We start from the raw sequence: 14,483 nt of genomic DNA on the forward strand, positions 1-14,483 counted from the left end.
ATGTTGACACCAGCTCAGATCTTTAAACAGATTATGATGAATGAGTGCTCCCTTATTTGGGGTAGGTCTCCAGCCATTGCCAACAGGACAGCACCTACAGAATTCAAGAGGGCAGTAATAAGGATCCGAAAAATGAGTCAACTGAACTGAGAAATTTCTTCAAGGATCATTTGTAGAAAATCAGCCTATGGAAAAGTACTATTTGATTAAAGAAAGTTAGCAGTGACTATGGTAAAGTGACATGCTTAAACTTGATATTCTCTTAGGATGAGAAGGCTTTGAAGCTCACAATAAACTTGAAATGGTTCTGTGGAATGTTAAGGCTTAATGTAGATGGCTGGTGCCACTGTCATGCTTACACAGAAGTATGTCAACCTGGAAATAACTGCATCAACAGCTCCAGGGTATTTAGAATGGAAGGTTTTCCTTTTTTTTTTAAAAAAAAAGAACTTTACTTTGAACCATAAAAAGAAGTTGCATTAAGGTTCCAACTTGGTTATCACAGCTAAAATTAAAATACTTATTCTGGTTTAGAAAGGCCTAATGTTCGCCACCCACTTAGTCTGTGTTACCTTCATATTATACCGTCCTCAAAAAGTATAAACACAGCAGAGAGAGAAATGACTGCTTTGAAATAGCCTGGCACATGGAATAAAAAAACTATCTATCAAATGCAAGGTACAAATGTTATTTTATAAAAATTAATAGCATCTAAAAGGGTATATTCTTTTATCCTCCACTCCTTGCCATCCCCCTTTACTTCAGTCAGCTTTCCTCCCCTTGTATTAAAGATATTTTATCTAATTCCCAGTTGAAAGGTTTCTGAGTGGTAAGTCACAGCTGTGTTGATGCTGAACTTCTCAAACATGGCATACCAACGTCATTCAGACACACTTACAGAGGCTTCGTTACAAGCTGCACCAATCACTTGATTTGAAATACCTGCCTTACTATAAAACAAACTGTTAATCTCTGGTCTTTTCTCCAGGTTCAGCTCTTCTTGCAGTTTTGGAAACAAACCAACAGCTTGTTATGTTTACATCAGAGATGCCTCCGTTCTGATTGGTGTCTGTCACTGCCCAGTGATGCCGTTCAACAAGACCCGAGACAGAACCTAGACACACCTAGGACCCATTTGCTAGTCATTTAAACAAGATGTTCTTGTTTCCTGTTCCCACAAAAATCAATAACAGCATGACCTTCAATTTAAAATTCAAACCAATTAATTACTTATTCTGCTGAAAATGCTGGTGTCTGATTTGTCTGGAGAACTTTAATTATGAGTAGATTATTTCTTTTTAAAAACCCCTTCTAAAAATACAGACAGACATTGAAAACCTCATCATATACAATACAAATGATGTTTTCTTGAAGCAGGTATAAAATATTAGCTTTGCACAAATTAGTATGGGGAAGTTTTCCCCTTGTGGTCCACCTCGTCCTCATGACATCATAATCAATTGCCTGGTAAATTACAGCAATCCTACAAAGATTTCAGGGCCAAGAATCCCCTGCTTAAAGGCTGAATTCAGTTTTTCATCTACATCAGCTAATAACACAAATCATAGGATTCTTTTCAGGATTTAGAAATCCTCCTCCTCTTTTCCCTATAACCCTAAAACCCTGAAGTTTCTACTTTTATTTAAATCACTTGATTTTTTTGTTTGTTTGTTTTGTTTATGCTATCATTTTTCTTTAGATATGGGCCATAAGGAGAAAAGCTATACATCAAAACCATCAGCATCTGAAATATATTTACTGACAAGGGTTAGTTTTTTTCTTTTTAACTGTGAAAGAAAATGAAGAACTAGGTTCATCCCACTGGGGAATTCCCAAAATGAATGATCACGTGCAATGAAACTATTATCTTCATCCATTAAAATATTATCTAAAACAGAGGTTTCTATCTGGCAGCCAGTGGACTGAATATAGCCTGCAGAGGAGTTCTCTTTGGACCACACAGTTTTGAAAGTATTTGAACATGTTGCCAAGATTTCAAAATCAGGAGATTTCACATAAAATCTGGATTTCTGGTTTCTCATTTAAAATAAATAAAGGAGAAAAACTTGCAACACTGCGCGTGCATTCCCACCTGGCAACAACTGGCTAGAGTTAAGGAGTGGCTACACCTCACTACGGTTGGGACATTAGCTTTCTGGTACACCACATTCTGCTTGTTTAATTTACCTTACCTCCACATAGCCCTTTTAGGCAACTCCTAATCTTTAACACATCATACCACTCCAAAGAGAACTTGCAGAGTTTGTGGAAGAAAAACAGAAGGTGTTCTAGGAACACAGATAAAATATATATATAAAATAAAATCATTCCACAGATTTACATACTGTAAGGCAATGGGTAGTAGCTTTACTTCAAAATACAGTCATTCAATAAAACATAAGTACAGTGCAAAGGGTTAAGGGTGAGGGGAAGCAAATCCAGAACTAATGACCTAGTCTTAAACAGTGGTTCAACAAACTTACACTGGTTTCCAATCAGCCAACTTCTTGGCAGCCCAGAGAAGATGCTAGTGTCAAGCTATTTCTCAAACCTACACGGTCATTTTGTTCCTTCACAGGTTAACACTTCCACACTTCCTTTCTAGAGTTATCATGTACTTAATAAAAACAAACCTTAATAAGAAAATAGCATGACTTCAAGGTAAATTTTAAAAGCCAATATTTAACATGCACGAGTATTATATTAACACAGCAAATGTTCATCTCTACTGGCTCCAAGTGTTTGGCACAATCTGCCATTTACACTTACATTAAACAGACATTATTTTGTAGTAAAACGACCTCAATAGCCAGGGCATATTTCTTTTAACGGTATTACCTGAAAGCAGATGTCTAAGACAAGGTCACCAGGCACTTCTTTATATTTACATTTTTTCTTAACTGAAAATTGTGCAAGGAGAAAATCTTTTGCTTCATTATTTCCAATTAACCACAACACAGCATTTCTACATATTAGTGGATTTTACAAATTAAAAGTATTTTATTTTTTTCCAGAGGGAAGAAAGTACTTTTTAATTTCATCCAACTATATTATAACAAAATGTTATCTCTGATGTATTGCTATAGTACAGAAACGCTTAGATATCATGCAAACTGTACTAAGTAGACTATGATCAGTCATATTTTCATTTATTAAACAGAATAAAATTTAGATCAACTATAGTATTTTGTAATTATGTTTCATCATTGGACCACATGCTTTAAAGATTGTTTTTTAATTAGTTGTTTCCTTCCTAAGAGAGGATTTTTCTTCCATTTTCACCTTAAGAAAGTAACCCTTGAACATATGCCAAACTTACTTCACCATCAGACTTTAATCCCCAAATTCTCTTGATTAACAACTTGAACAACTTTAAGTAAACAATTCACATAATCATAATGATCACACTGCATTCCTTAATGCCCAGCTGAATAGGAAAAGAGAAAATAACATAAGCATAAACTCCATAAATGTAGTCATAGGCCTGATATCTGAACAATATGATATATTCCTTATTGGAAGCAGTTTTTCCTTAATTTCCATTAGGTTTGAAATTTGAGCAATTAGAAGCAGACACCTGGAACTCAGATATTACTTCTCCCCATCCCTTTTACACTTCTTTCGAAACCACCTCTGAAAATGATCTTACATGGTAGCTTGCATAGAAAAGTTCCTCAAAAACAGCACTTAAACCAACGTTCATCTTATTTTCTTTACGTTCATCTTATTCTTTCTGTTTAAATGAATAACCTTAGGAATAAATTGAACGTCCCAAAAATTTACTAAAATAGTAAAAAACAAAAGTTACATAAAATTATAGGAAAAAGATACTTCATTACATTCCTGCTGATTTACCTACTCTAACACTTTAAAACGAATTTTATGAAGAAACATGGTCAATCACCACCCATAAGGACCAAAGCTTTCAGCTGGTCTCCTCAGGTTAATATCATATGGCTGCTGACGGCAAACGTGGAAAGCAATTCTAGAAGACGCCTGCTTAACTCTTTCTTTCTTTCATATTAATCACTGATTTCTAGAAAAGAATACCTCAAAAAGTAGGGCTACGTAGAGGTTGGCTCATTTTGCATTTTGCATTTTTTAAAAAAGAGAAAGAGAGAGACCAAAAGGACAGACCAAGATACAGGAATACCGGCACACACAGGAACAGTGGGTTATGAGAATACTCAGAAGAAAAGTGGCACTTACATTTTTTTTTAACTGTTAAAAATAAATATTTACACAAGTAAAAATAACCAACTTCTCACTTTTACCAAAAGGGTGTTTTTAATATAATGAACTTCCAAGCTTCTCTGGTCATGAGAAAACCTGGAATATATTATACACACATGAATGTGGCCCCTGTGCAGGATATGGGATGTGCCTGCTATCAACAGATTAACACTTGATTTTCATTACTCTAATCTTACCACAGGCTGCGAACACTCTCTTTTTCTTATTAGAACAACAATGATGCATGAAAAACCAAGCTGACAGGCAGGCGGGGTTCATTAAATGCACAAGGCCTTTATTCCCATAACACATCTCACCTGTATCAAGCCAGGGTTCTGGCTTCCAGGCTGGCTACTGAAACAAGTCTCCCAGATGTCGGAATCCTAACTCTTTCTATCCCATCCTACTTACTTTATGATGAACGTCAAAAATAATGGAAAAACTCTTCCACAATGAACTGTTATAGGATTGGCAACATATTTTAAGATTTACCAGCCCCATGCTCACTTTCCACTATAGTTTCTGAGAACTATAGTTTCTCAGTGGTTGAAAATGGCAATTCATAATCATGCTACTTCCCAATGAATGACACTGAGCTTCTCCAAAAATTTATGCTCATGGAGCAAAAACACTACAGAGTGTAAGACAACATTATAATGAAATCTTAGGATGGGGAACGCCTCTTTAGGATGGGCCATCCATACACTCCTTGTAGTTGAGGCAGCCATGGAAAAATCCTCAACAAACCTAGAAATAAATCACTAAGTCCTCGTCAACCACCCAACAGAGCAGGTGTAGACGTTCTGCATGTCTATATACCACATATAAAAGCACTAGCACGTTGTCATGTGGGGTTGTTAATACTTCCCTTAGCAAGAGAGTTAAACCTTTCCACACAGACTAGAGCAGGACTTTTGGTTTTAGCTTTTTCAGGTACACTAATATTTATATGTAAATAAAGAATAAAAGAAAAGCAATAGTACATAAAGCAACAGATAATCTGGCTGACTCTGAGATAGGTTCTGACATGAGGTCAACAAAAAGAACGTGTGTAGGTTCTCTTACTCAACGGACACGCTCATGAATATGCCCAGTGTTTAACTCTTCTCCCATATTTTGCAAGTGGCATCCCAGTCATGCCCACTGCCCTCCAACACTGGCTGAGGGCACGGTGGTGGGCAGCTTTCTTTACCTATGCCTGATTAGATGCCCCAAATAACCACCCTAATGATTTAAACCAATGAAATCTTTCTTGCTTAAATTTCAATAGGGGGAGGGGGGAACATTAAAATCCCACTAATGGAGGCTCTCAATTTAATATCACTTTTGTTATTAAGCCAGCTGAAAGTAATTATTTTTTGCATGTAAAATATTCATTACCCTTGTTTTTATTTCTTTTCCTCTCAGACCCCCAGGTTGGGGCACTCTGATCATCATGCATTAGTCCTGAAGAACAAACAGTCACTAAAAACCACCTAAATAAAGTTGAAAAATTCATGATAGTCACACAAAAAGCACAGTAACTACAATACTGGAAGCTATGCCTCTCCCACACAGGATGATATTTTTTAATCTTTGTCAATTTTAACAATCTCTCTGCCTTCGAAGGGAATGAGTTAAAATTTATTAAATACAAAACAGTATTGATTCCTTCCCACATGTTGTGTATGCTGCATGTTTTAAATTTCCATTTCGTAATGTCATTCATTAATATTGGCCCTGCCATCATTTCAGTTCCTCTTCTAAATGTTTCAGTTAATTCTTATTAACTGCGATTTGTCTCAAGAAGTCATACCTTCCACCTATTACCAAACCAAAACCAAACCCGCTACTGTCAAATCCACTCCGACTCATAGCGACGCTGACCCTGTAAGGACAGGGTAGAACTGCCCCACAGGGTTTTCAGGGCTGTAATCTTTATGGACGCAGATTGCCACATCTTTCTCCGTGGAGCGGTTGGTGGGTTTGAATTGCTGACCTTTTGGTTAGCATCTGAGCACTTAACCACTGTGCCACCAAGGCTCCTTCCACCTATTACAATGGCCTTTATTTCCTCCTTCTAAGGAAATGATTTCATGGAGAAATGTAAGTCTAACTAAAAAATGATAAATCCAAGAATTCTTTAAAAAAAGAAAGAAAAGAAGAAAGTAAAATTTCTCTTCAGCCAAATACTTTCTTACATAGGCTAAGGATCAAGTTGAGCTGCCTTTCAGCGCCTGGGAATGATAAGCCGGGGCCTCTGGTTACACGTTTTTATCACGCCCTTACTTAAAGAACCCTTACGCAGCAACACTCAGGACGGTCCTCCTGTCAGCACTTACACACAGAGGACCACTTCTGAGGGTGGCACCTCTTTCCCATACCTTCGCCGGAATAATATATTGGCAAAAGGTGCCTTACTCAATTACTGTTACATTTAAGATGCATTTCAGTTCCGTTTTATTAGGGCAAAAGAGCCAGTGAAAGTACGAAGGAAATCAGAATGAAGAGATGAGGAAAGAGGAGAACAAAGCAAGAAAGAAATCAGGTCTAAGGGAAAGAAGAAAACAGACTAACCATGTATTTAAAATACTAAGTAAATTTCTGCCTACCAAACAGAAATGAAACTTAAATCCCCCCCAACAACATACACACCCTAAAACGGTAGCAAAATAACATTACCGTCCAGAAATATTGAGTAAATAAGATGTCAGATATGCTTAAGAGAATCAGTTGTTTCAATGAGTAACTTCCTACTGTTCAAGATTATTTTCATTTTCTTAACAGGAAGAAATGAGAAACTGATGGGCTTAATTAAAGAAAAACAAAGGGATATTATTTTGTTGTTAAAGGATCAATTCTTTTTTAATTGGGATGATGATGAATAAGCTGAGAATTTGATTTCTAAGCTAACCAGTTTGAGTAATGTGTTGTTTTTCCACGAGTATTTCCTTCAGGGAAAGCTTTATGAATGAAGGAGAGATACAGGCCTACCTCTTCCCCTGATCTCCGGACTCTGTGGCATGAAATGCTACACAGAACGTTGGAACAGAATGACATGGCACGCTGTCCTCGCCCAAAATGAACTCCAGTCATAAATTTTTCACCTTAGGGTTTGAATGTATACTAGCAAATTTGGTAGGCCTCCTACAGGGAATGTACAAATTAAAAACGAATCAATATTTTTATTTTTCCTATTCTCTAAACTTGCTTTTAAACCTGGGCAGGGAGAGGGCAGCACAGATCATGTGCAATGAGGACAGGATGCCCTGGATATCACAGCCCCAGACATAATTTCTGGGACATCACTTGCACATATTAAAACTTCTTAAGAGCTTCAGTTGCTCAGAATATTTTCTTCATCTTAGTTTCCCTTCACATTTACTATTTTATCTTGTAGGAAACAATTCCACCCCTCTGCCACGCAATGTTTTGCTTATATGTCAGAATATAAAAGCTTTTATTCCTGAATTATACCCCTTGTCCTTTATTTCTCCAAAGCTTAAAAATAGATGTCAAAGTTCCTTGAAAGGGTCTTTGGCTCCCTTTCTCCCCCTCCTTCCCAGTCCCTCAACAGATTACCAAGCAAATGTGGAAGCCAGCTGCTTTTCTGGAAATAAAAATGGCATCAACTTTGGCAAACAGGGGTGAGATCAATCATTTCCTACAACCCCCGAACAATCTTCCGACTAAGGCGCAGAGAAGGGTAGTCATTTAGCAGAAGAAAAGTACGAGAAGATTTTCACGTGGTAAAGAAATTCATTCTACACACATAACAAACTACGATCCAAACCCCACGTACAAGGAAATCTTGGAACCATTATATTCCATGTTCTTTGGACAATAACAAGCAGGGAGTCCCAGAGAAGATTTCTCTTGCTGAAAATGTCATCTGACGATCACTCTGTTTTCCCTACTACCACAAAATTCTCTGACACTACTCTGTGGGAAAAAAGGAGTTAATACCTGGACCAATTCAAACACTATGATTCAAATTATGGAAACAATCTAAAATCAAATTCCAATTTCTTCTCCTAATTCCTTTTTATATTTCTTCTCCTAATTCCTTTTTATATTTCTTCTCCTCATTCATTTCTATATATACTCTAGACTCCCAAGTTCAGAAAATACCTCCTCAGCTACACAGAGTTATTAGCTATTCATGTTTATAAAGAAAACCTTCTCAAAAGCCTTGCAGATTGATCAGGGCAGACGTCCAACATAACTTCCTTTAAGTGAGTGTGTGTGAATGTATAGAAGGTGGAGAGGGAGCAGCAGTGAAATTTTTGTTTATCACTGAAGTGTGTGACACCAGCTCACTATCAGTAACGGATTGTTCCTTTGGAATCAGCTCCCTGTGTCACAATGACCTGGCAAACTTGAATGCTTTCACTATCGCTAGAGTCCTTGCAATCCTGCCTTGGCTGTGACCCATTCACTTTTGCCCCAACTTCTCAGAGATGCCTTACTCAGCATCTCATTAGTTAGGGAGGATTTGCTGCAGCTCTTAACCCTGACATAGAAGTGGGAGGATGCGCTGCTGTGGTAGCCCAAATCTGTCCTGTCACTACATTAATCAGATTTCCATAAAACCCATGCATGAATAACTGTACTCATTAGTGAATGTTAAGATACACCATAAATATCACTATTTAAAAATGCCTGCAGTTATAGGTAAGATATCTACACCTTTAGGGATTTATTTTCGACTGTGGTTATTTGACTCACCTTAGCAAATGGGCTTTACCAATTATGCAGGCACGCAATACTTGTTTGCAGATGACAGAAATGTGAGAAAATTAAATAATTTCAAAACGATCACCTACCGTGTACAAATTCATTTAAGGTATTCTGCTGAAAACATACGTCAATTTTTTGCACAGGTTTTAACATAGACTGTGTATACACCTGAGAATATCTTTGTGCATGCTTTATTTGCATTAATATGCACATGGAGTACCATGTACATGTTCTACTACTTTCCCATTTCATTACAAGTTATAGCTTCTGTGAAGTGAAGACTGCATGTTAAGAAATAGACTTACAGAGTATAGGCCAACATACAAGCACCTATACCTAACCTACAATTTGTATTTTAACTATTACCCAAATATTCCTATTTTAATGTTTACATTATCAGCGTGGATGTTAAGAATTATATTTGAATATACGTCTACAGTTAAAACTTCAAAATAAAACATATTACCACTCAAATGAGAGGAGGGCTTAAATTGAAAGTAGCAGCCTAGTAATTCAACAGGCTACAGTTACATGCCTCTATTATATTTATTTTAGCATCAAGACCACAAGTTTGGTCAATTTAATCCTTTTTTAATAAGTCCCAATTACCAAAACGCATCAGCTGTAAGGAGGTAGAAAGTCAGACAAAGCCACCATTTCCATTTTAAATATAGATTCAACAAACTGAGATTGTGTCTGCCTATATGAATAGGAAGAACTAAGACTACTTGGAAAAAAAAAACATTATCAAATATGTTTTTAAATGGATTCAAGCAATGTTATTATATATTTCTTACAATATATTTTATTTATCATTTCTCTGAAATGTGCTAGATTTTATATTAGTAAGAAAGTTTGCTTTACGCTGCCATATCTCTAGTGAGCAGATGCTCTGGTATTAATGTAAATCGTTGATTTAATTTTTAGCTTTCTTCGTTTGCCCCTCACCTATTTACGAAATTATTTCTCTGGTGGTAACTAACACATCATGCTAATGAGAGAATCTAATGCACAGTAGAAAATGTCACTACTAATAATATTTGCATTAAGTTAAATAAAGCAACTGTAAGAGAATGTCAGACAGTTGTTCTTTAATAAGATACAGTTTCACAATGAAATTATGTTGTTAATTTTGTTACATCATTGGGTGAATCCTAAATTACTACATAATGATGCACAGAGTCATTTATAATTCTAACTTAGTATTTCATTCTCTCTGAAAAGAGACCTTATTAAGGGATTTACATTTTATTTGAAACAGGTTAAATATACTTCACCAATGATAAAAAGGTAAGTGTCTCTAGTATTGTGTGGCAATGTGGGCTATCCTGTTATGGTTTCATTTCTGAAAAATACATTAGAATATTCCATCCCTTGAGTAAGTATAAGATTGGATTTGTTAATCTCTCAAATACACACAATATTTACAAAACTAGAAAAATTACCTTTTTTAAACCTTATTTTTAAAAAATTCCAAAAGCAGGCCTTATTTTCTGCTTTTAACACTATCTCATAAGGCTAAGATGAGCAAAATAAGGTTCTGGACTCTACTCAAAAGGCTAAGATGAGCAAAGGGTTTCTGGTGAGTCTCGACCTGTCACTGATCAAAGTGACCCAAAGAAGAACTCCCTTTACAAAAGTCAAGAGTAGTGCCCTTAAGGTTATCAACTCTTCCTCTGTATACAGAAAGAAATGATCCCCTTTGAGAAAATCATATTTCAGTATGGGAGAAAAAGAGGAAGAGAGGCAGGAAAAGGCAGTCAATTGTCATGTCTTGAATTTCTTCTGGTAGATAATTTAGGGGGGAAGTACTTAATCCCACCAAACCTAAATTGTTTTTGGATTGTGATGTCATTTTGTTACTATTAGGCAGAATGAAAGATTTATATGCAAACAGATTCAACTTTACTTTATACGAAACAAAAAAACTACAAAAATTTTATATCCCTACCTCCTAGGTTACCTTCAGAAGATAAAAACCTAGATTAAATTTCTGCATTCATGAGACATTTCCTATTATAAGTTTTTCTGTAATTAAATACTGGTGCTGAATTCTCTGTAACTTAGTTATGAAACCTTTTCTTTTCTAATGTTTAAAAAATGATCAGGTAAATAGTACAGTTTTAATTCTATTAAAGAAAACTTCAAAATTAAAAAAAATTGCCCAATCAATTTTACTCATTTCATGAACTATATAAATTTTTACTTAGAAATTAAAATAATCATAATCTACAAAAACTTCTTTATGCCTTAGAAATGAGTTATGGAGAATTCTGCACAATTAATTAAATTGGACAAACTTTCACCTGTTGTAAGACAAAAGCTGGCTTAATGAGCGTAGTGAAACTAATATTCCTTGAAATTGTTTGGCTTCAAGAGATGTCATTTCAAGAAAAGTCACTCACACACACAAATACACAGATATGCTAAATCAGCACTGCTGATAAACTACAGATAAGAAAAATATAGGTATTAAACATGTACAGCATTTTTGTTTTTAGATTTGCACAGTTTGAATTTAGTTTACATAATACCTATATAAACTAAAATGTCATGCTGAGGGGGGAAAAGACCATGTGAATGCATGCCCTCTTGTATTTGCTTTCTAAAAACGCATGAGAGACTGACAGAAACAAAACAGGAGGAGGAGGGCTATATAAAAAATATATAGAGAAACAAAATAGTTAACTCATACCATTTTAATTTTTCTCACTTTATTGTACTACTGTTTAGTAAACAGTATAATTAATATGATGTCGTTTTATATAGCATCCACTATGCACAAATTACTTTCCTGTATTTCTATTCTCTTCAGAGTCAGACACTCACTACTAGACGTACACACAGGCTCACACTAATAGATCCTTATATACCCACAGAATCAAACAGCTGGATCAAAATCATTGTAATAGCTTAGTTATGCAAGTTTCTCTATTTCAGATTATTTTCTCTGATCTATCATTTATACAATTAAGTTTGATTTGTTTTTTAGCTAAAATGTTTTCCAGGACTTAAGGTCTCCTTAATATTCAAATCTACTTGGAAATGGGCTTATTGCCGAAGAAGCAATCTAACACCATCTATGTGGTTCAATAGCCATTTATCAATTGATCATTATCTCTATCTAGTTTTATTAACTCTTTTCTAACTAGAGGGAGACCTAAACCATTCTTCTCTCTCTCTCTCTCTCTCTCTCACACACACACACACACACACACACACTTGACCTCCACTTACTCAAGGAAAATCCTGAAGGTGACATCTAATTTGAAAAAGTGCCACACAAGTTGTTTGGACTTAAGGTCAGTGAAAACACAATCTGTATCGCCCCCCCACAGAAGGAATGTCTCGCAAAAAATACACTTCTCAAAGCAGTCTGCGATGACAACAGGCATCTCTGTGAGGAAATTAACTTTAACTTGCAAGAATGGGAAATTGCACAGAAAGAGTTGCTTATTGGGTTTGTGTTGATTGCATTTAAACCTCAACTTACTGTATCAGCAGTAATCAGGGTCCCTCTACAGGATATATCAAAATACACCTTATTCAAATGAGTTTATCCTATCTAGAACTGTGCGGTAAAACTGTTCGCTAGCTAAATACCATAAAACCCCGGCTGTGTGCATTATCTTTTGGGGATATTTCTAAACTTGTGATAGTTAAAAGATTGACAAGTTGTTTTCTTACCTTCATTATCCGTATTTTTAAAAACCTAATTAATAAAGTATTTCATTTCATGAACTTTTATCAGCAAAAAACAGGTTTTAAATAAAGAAATCAGCTGTAGTTTTAATTTGGTGGAACAACATCAATTTCTTAACAAATGCCATCTGCTTGAAAACCAAGAATATTTGTCAGAAACACTTTGAGCCGTGTGGATGATAATATCAAAAGTAACTCCTGCTTTGTGTGGGTTCGGTGTAGGGTTTTGAAAAGCAAGACGTGTCTGGGAGGGAGGCACCAGGGAACTTCCCTCCCTTGCTTGAGTACAGTCCAAGATGAAAGTTTCTGGGCTGTTTCCCCTTCGCTTCCTCCCGCTCTCGCTCCCCCTCGGAGCAGCAGAGCCAGCAATTGTGCAAGAGGAGGCAAGCGCGCAGGGCGCGGATCACCGAGCGCATGGTACGAGCTGCCGGCCCCGGTGATTAATTATCTGCTCCCGCTGGCCTCGCACTAGCACGTCGGCTCTCCGGGCACAGCCTGCCCGCCGAGCTGCCGCCCGCGCGGCCCCGACCAAGGAGCGGCTCTGGGGAGGACGCCAAGCTGCGCCCGATGTGAGTGCGCGGGAGGGCGGGCGGGCGAGTGTGCGTGAGCCGGCGGTGGCGCGGGCAGCGCAGGGCGAGCGCCGGGGCCGCGCGGGAGACGAGGGACCAGCGCAGACACTAAGCACGCGGGCTCCTCCGGTGAGCGACCCTCGGCGCAGGCTCCTGCTGGCCAGCCTGCTCTCCCAAGTCTGCCTCCAGCTGCTCTCAGACACATGCAGGCAGGCAGGCAGGCTGCTAGGAGGGGCCCCTGCATTTTACGACTGTTTGGTTGGAGAGCCTACTCCGAGATAGCAGACACTTGGATGAAATGGTTAATACAGCTAGAAAGATGCGTTTGTTGGGTGGTTGCTTTTTTCGTTTTTCTTTTTTAATTTTTAACAGAAAACTAGGAAATAAGCCTTCCCCAAAGCCAGGCGGTACCGTGAAACTCTGCAACAAATGCCTTTGCCTCTTTGACTTCACTATCCTTTCCCTTTTTCTTTTAAGGAGCCCTTAGGGAAAGCATGAAGTAATCCTACACATTCCAGTGACACAGTTATGACAAAACTGAACCTCACTAGGAAGTGATAAAATTTGTTAAATATTTACAAAGAAATATACCAAAAGCAAAAGTGCACATAACAATTCAAGGTTTCTTTAAAAAAAAAAGAAAGTAACTTACCTGTTGGGACATTCTGAACAAGAGGTTAGTATCAGCGTTTTGCCATGTCCCCATGAACCCTGGTTCAGCCGTTGTCGTTCTGGTTCCGAACTGCATGGAGTTGTCAGTACAGGAGTCTCTTAAAGTCAAGTCTCTTGCCCTCTTTGGCTCTCTGTCTCTCTGTGTGTCTCTTTCTCTCACATCCACTTCTGCCTCTTCTGACTGAAAAGTGAAGGTGGATTTTTTGAGCCTCTTGGCAGCCAGTAGCAGGAGTGTAGTGTAGTTAAGAAGCTGGCTGAACTATGCATTTCATTTGGGAAGGGGGAGATTTGGGGGAGGAAGGGAGGTCAGCGCTTCTTTCGCACCTTCTGCACAGATACCCCTATCATTTATGCATAGATTGTGACTCCCCAAGCTTGCCTTTGCTTGGTTTAACAGCTGCCTGTCAGGTGTGTAGGCAGCACTGGAGACCCAACCATCAGCTTCAAACTCTCAGCCACTGCATGTCATTGGATAGCAGAGCTGAGAGTCAACTACACTGTTCCACTGTCAGGCACCAAATGACACCCCGCACTAACCCCTCTCCAGATACACAGATACTCGTACGTGCACACTCCAAGTAGCACCAT

General features: G+C 37.7%; 1 protein-coding gene across 2 annotated transcripts in view; it reads right to left on the reverse strand.

Annotated features, from left to right (window-relative positions):
* BNC2 (basonuclin zinc finger protein 2) overlaps positions 1–14,245 on the reverse strand; it is a 319,682-nt gene extending 305,437 nt beyond the window's left edge. The window contains exon 1 of one of the 2 annotated variants that reach the window (XM_023728635.1): positions 13,876–14,245. In XM_023728635.1, coding sequence (XP_023584403.1) covers positions 13,876–13,971 — 96 coding nt within the window. In that variant the 5' untranslated portion in view covers positions 13,972–14,245. The remainder of the gene's footprint in view (positions 1–13,875) is intronic. The other variant, XM_004373507.2, reaches the window with a different exon arrangement.
* Positions 14,246–14,483: the final 238 nt, after the last annotated feature.

Source organism: Trichechus manatus, unplaced genomic scaffold (assembly GCF_000243295.1).
Source record: "Trichechus manatus latirostris isolate Lorelei unplaced genomic scaffold, TriManLat1.0 scaffold00025, whole genome shotgun sequence".
Taxonomy (NCBI): Eukaryota; Metazoa; Chordata; class Mammalia; order Sirenia; family Trichechidae; genus Trichechus; species Trichechus manatus.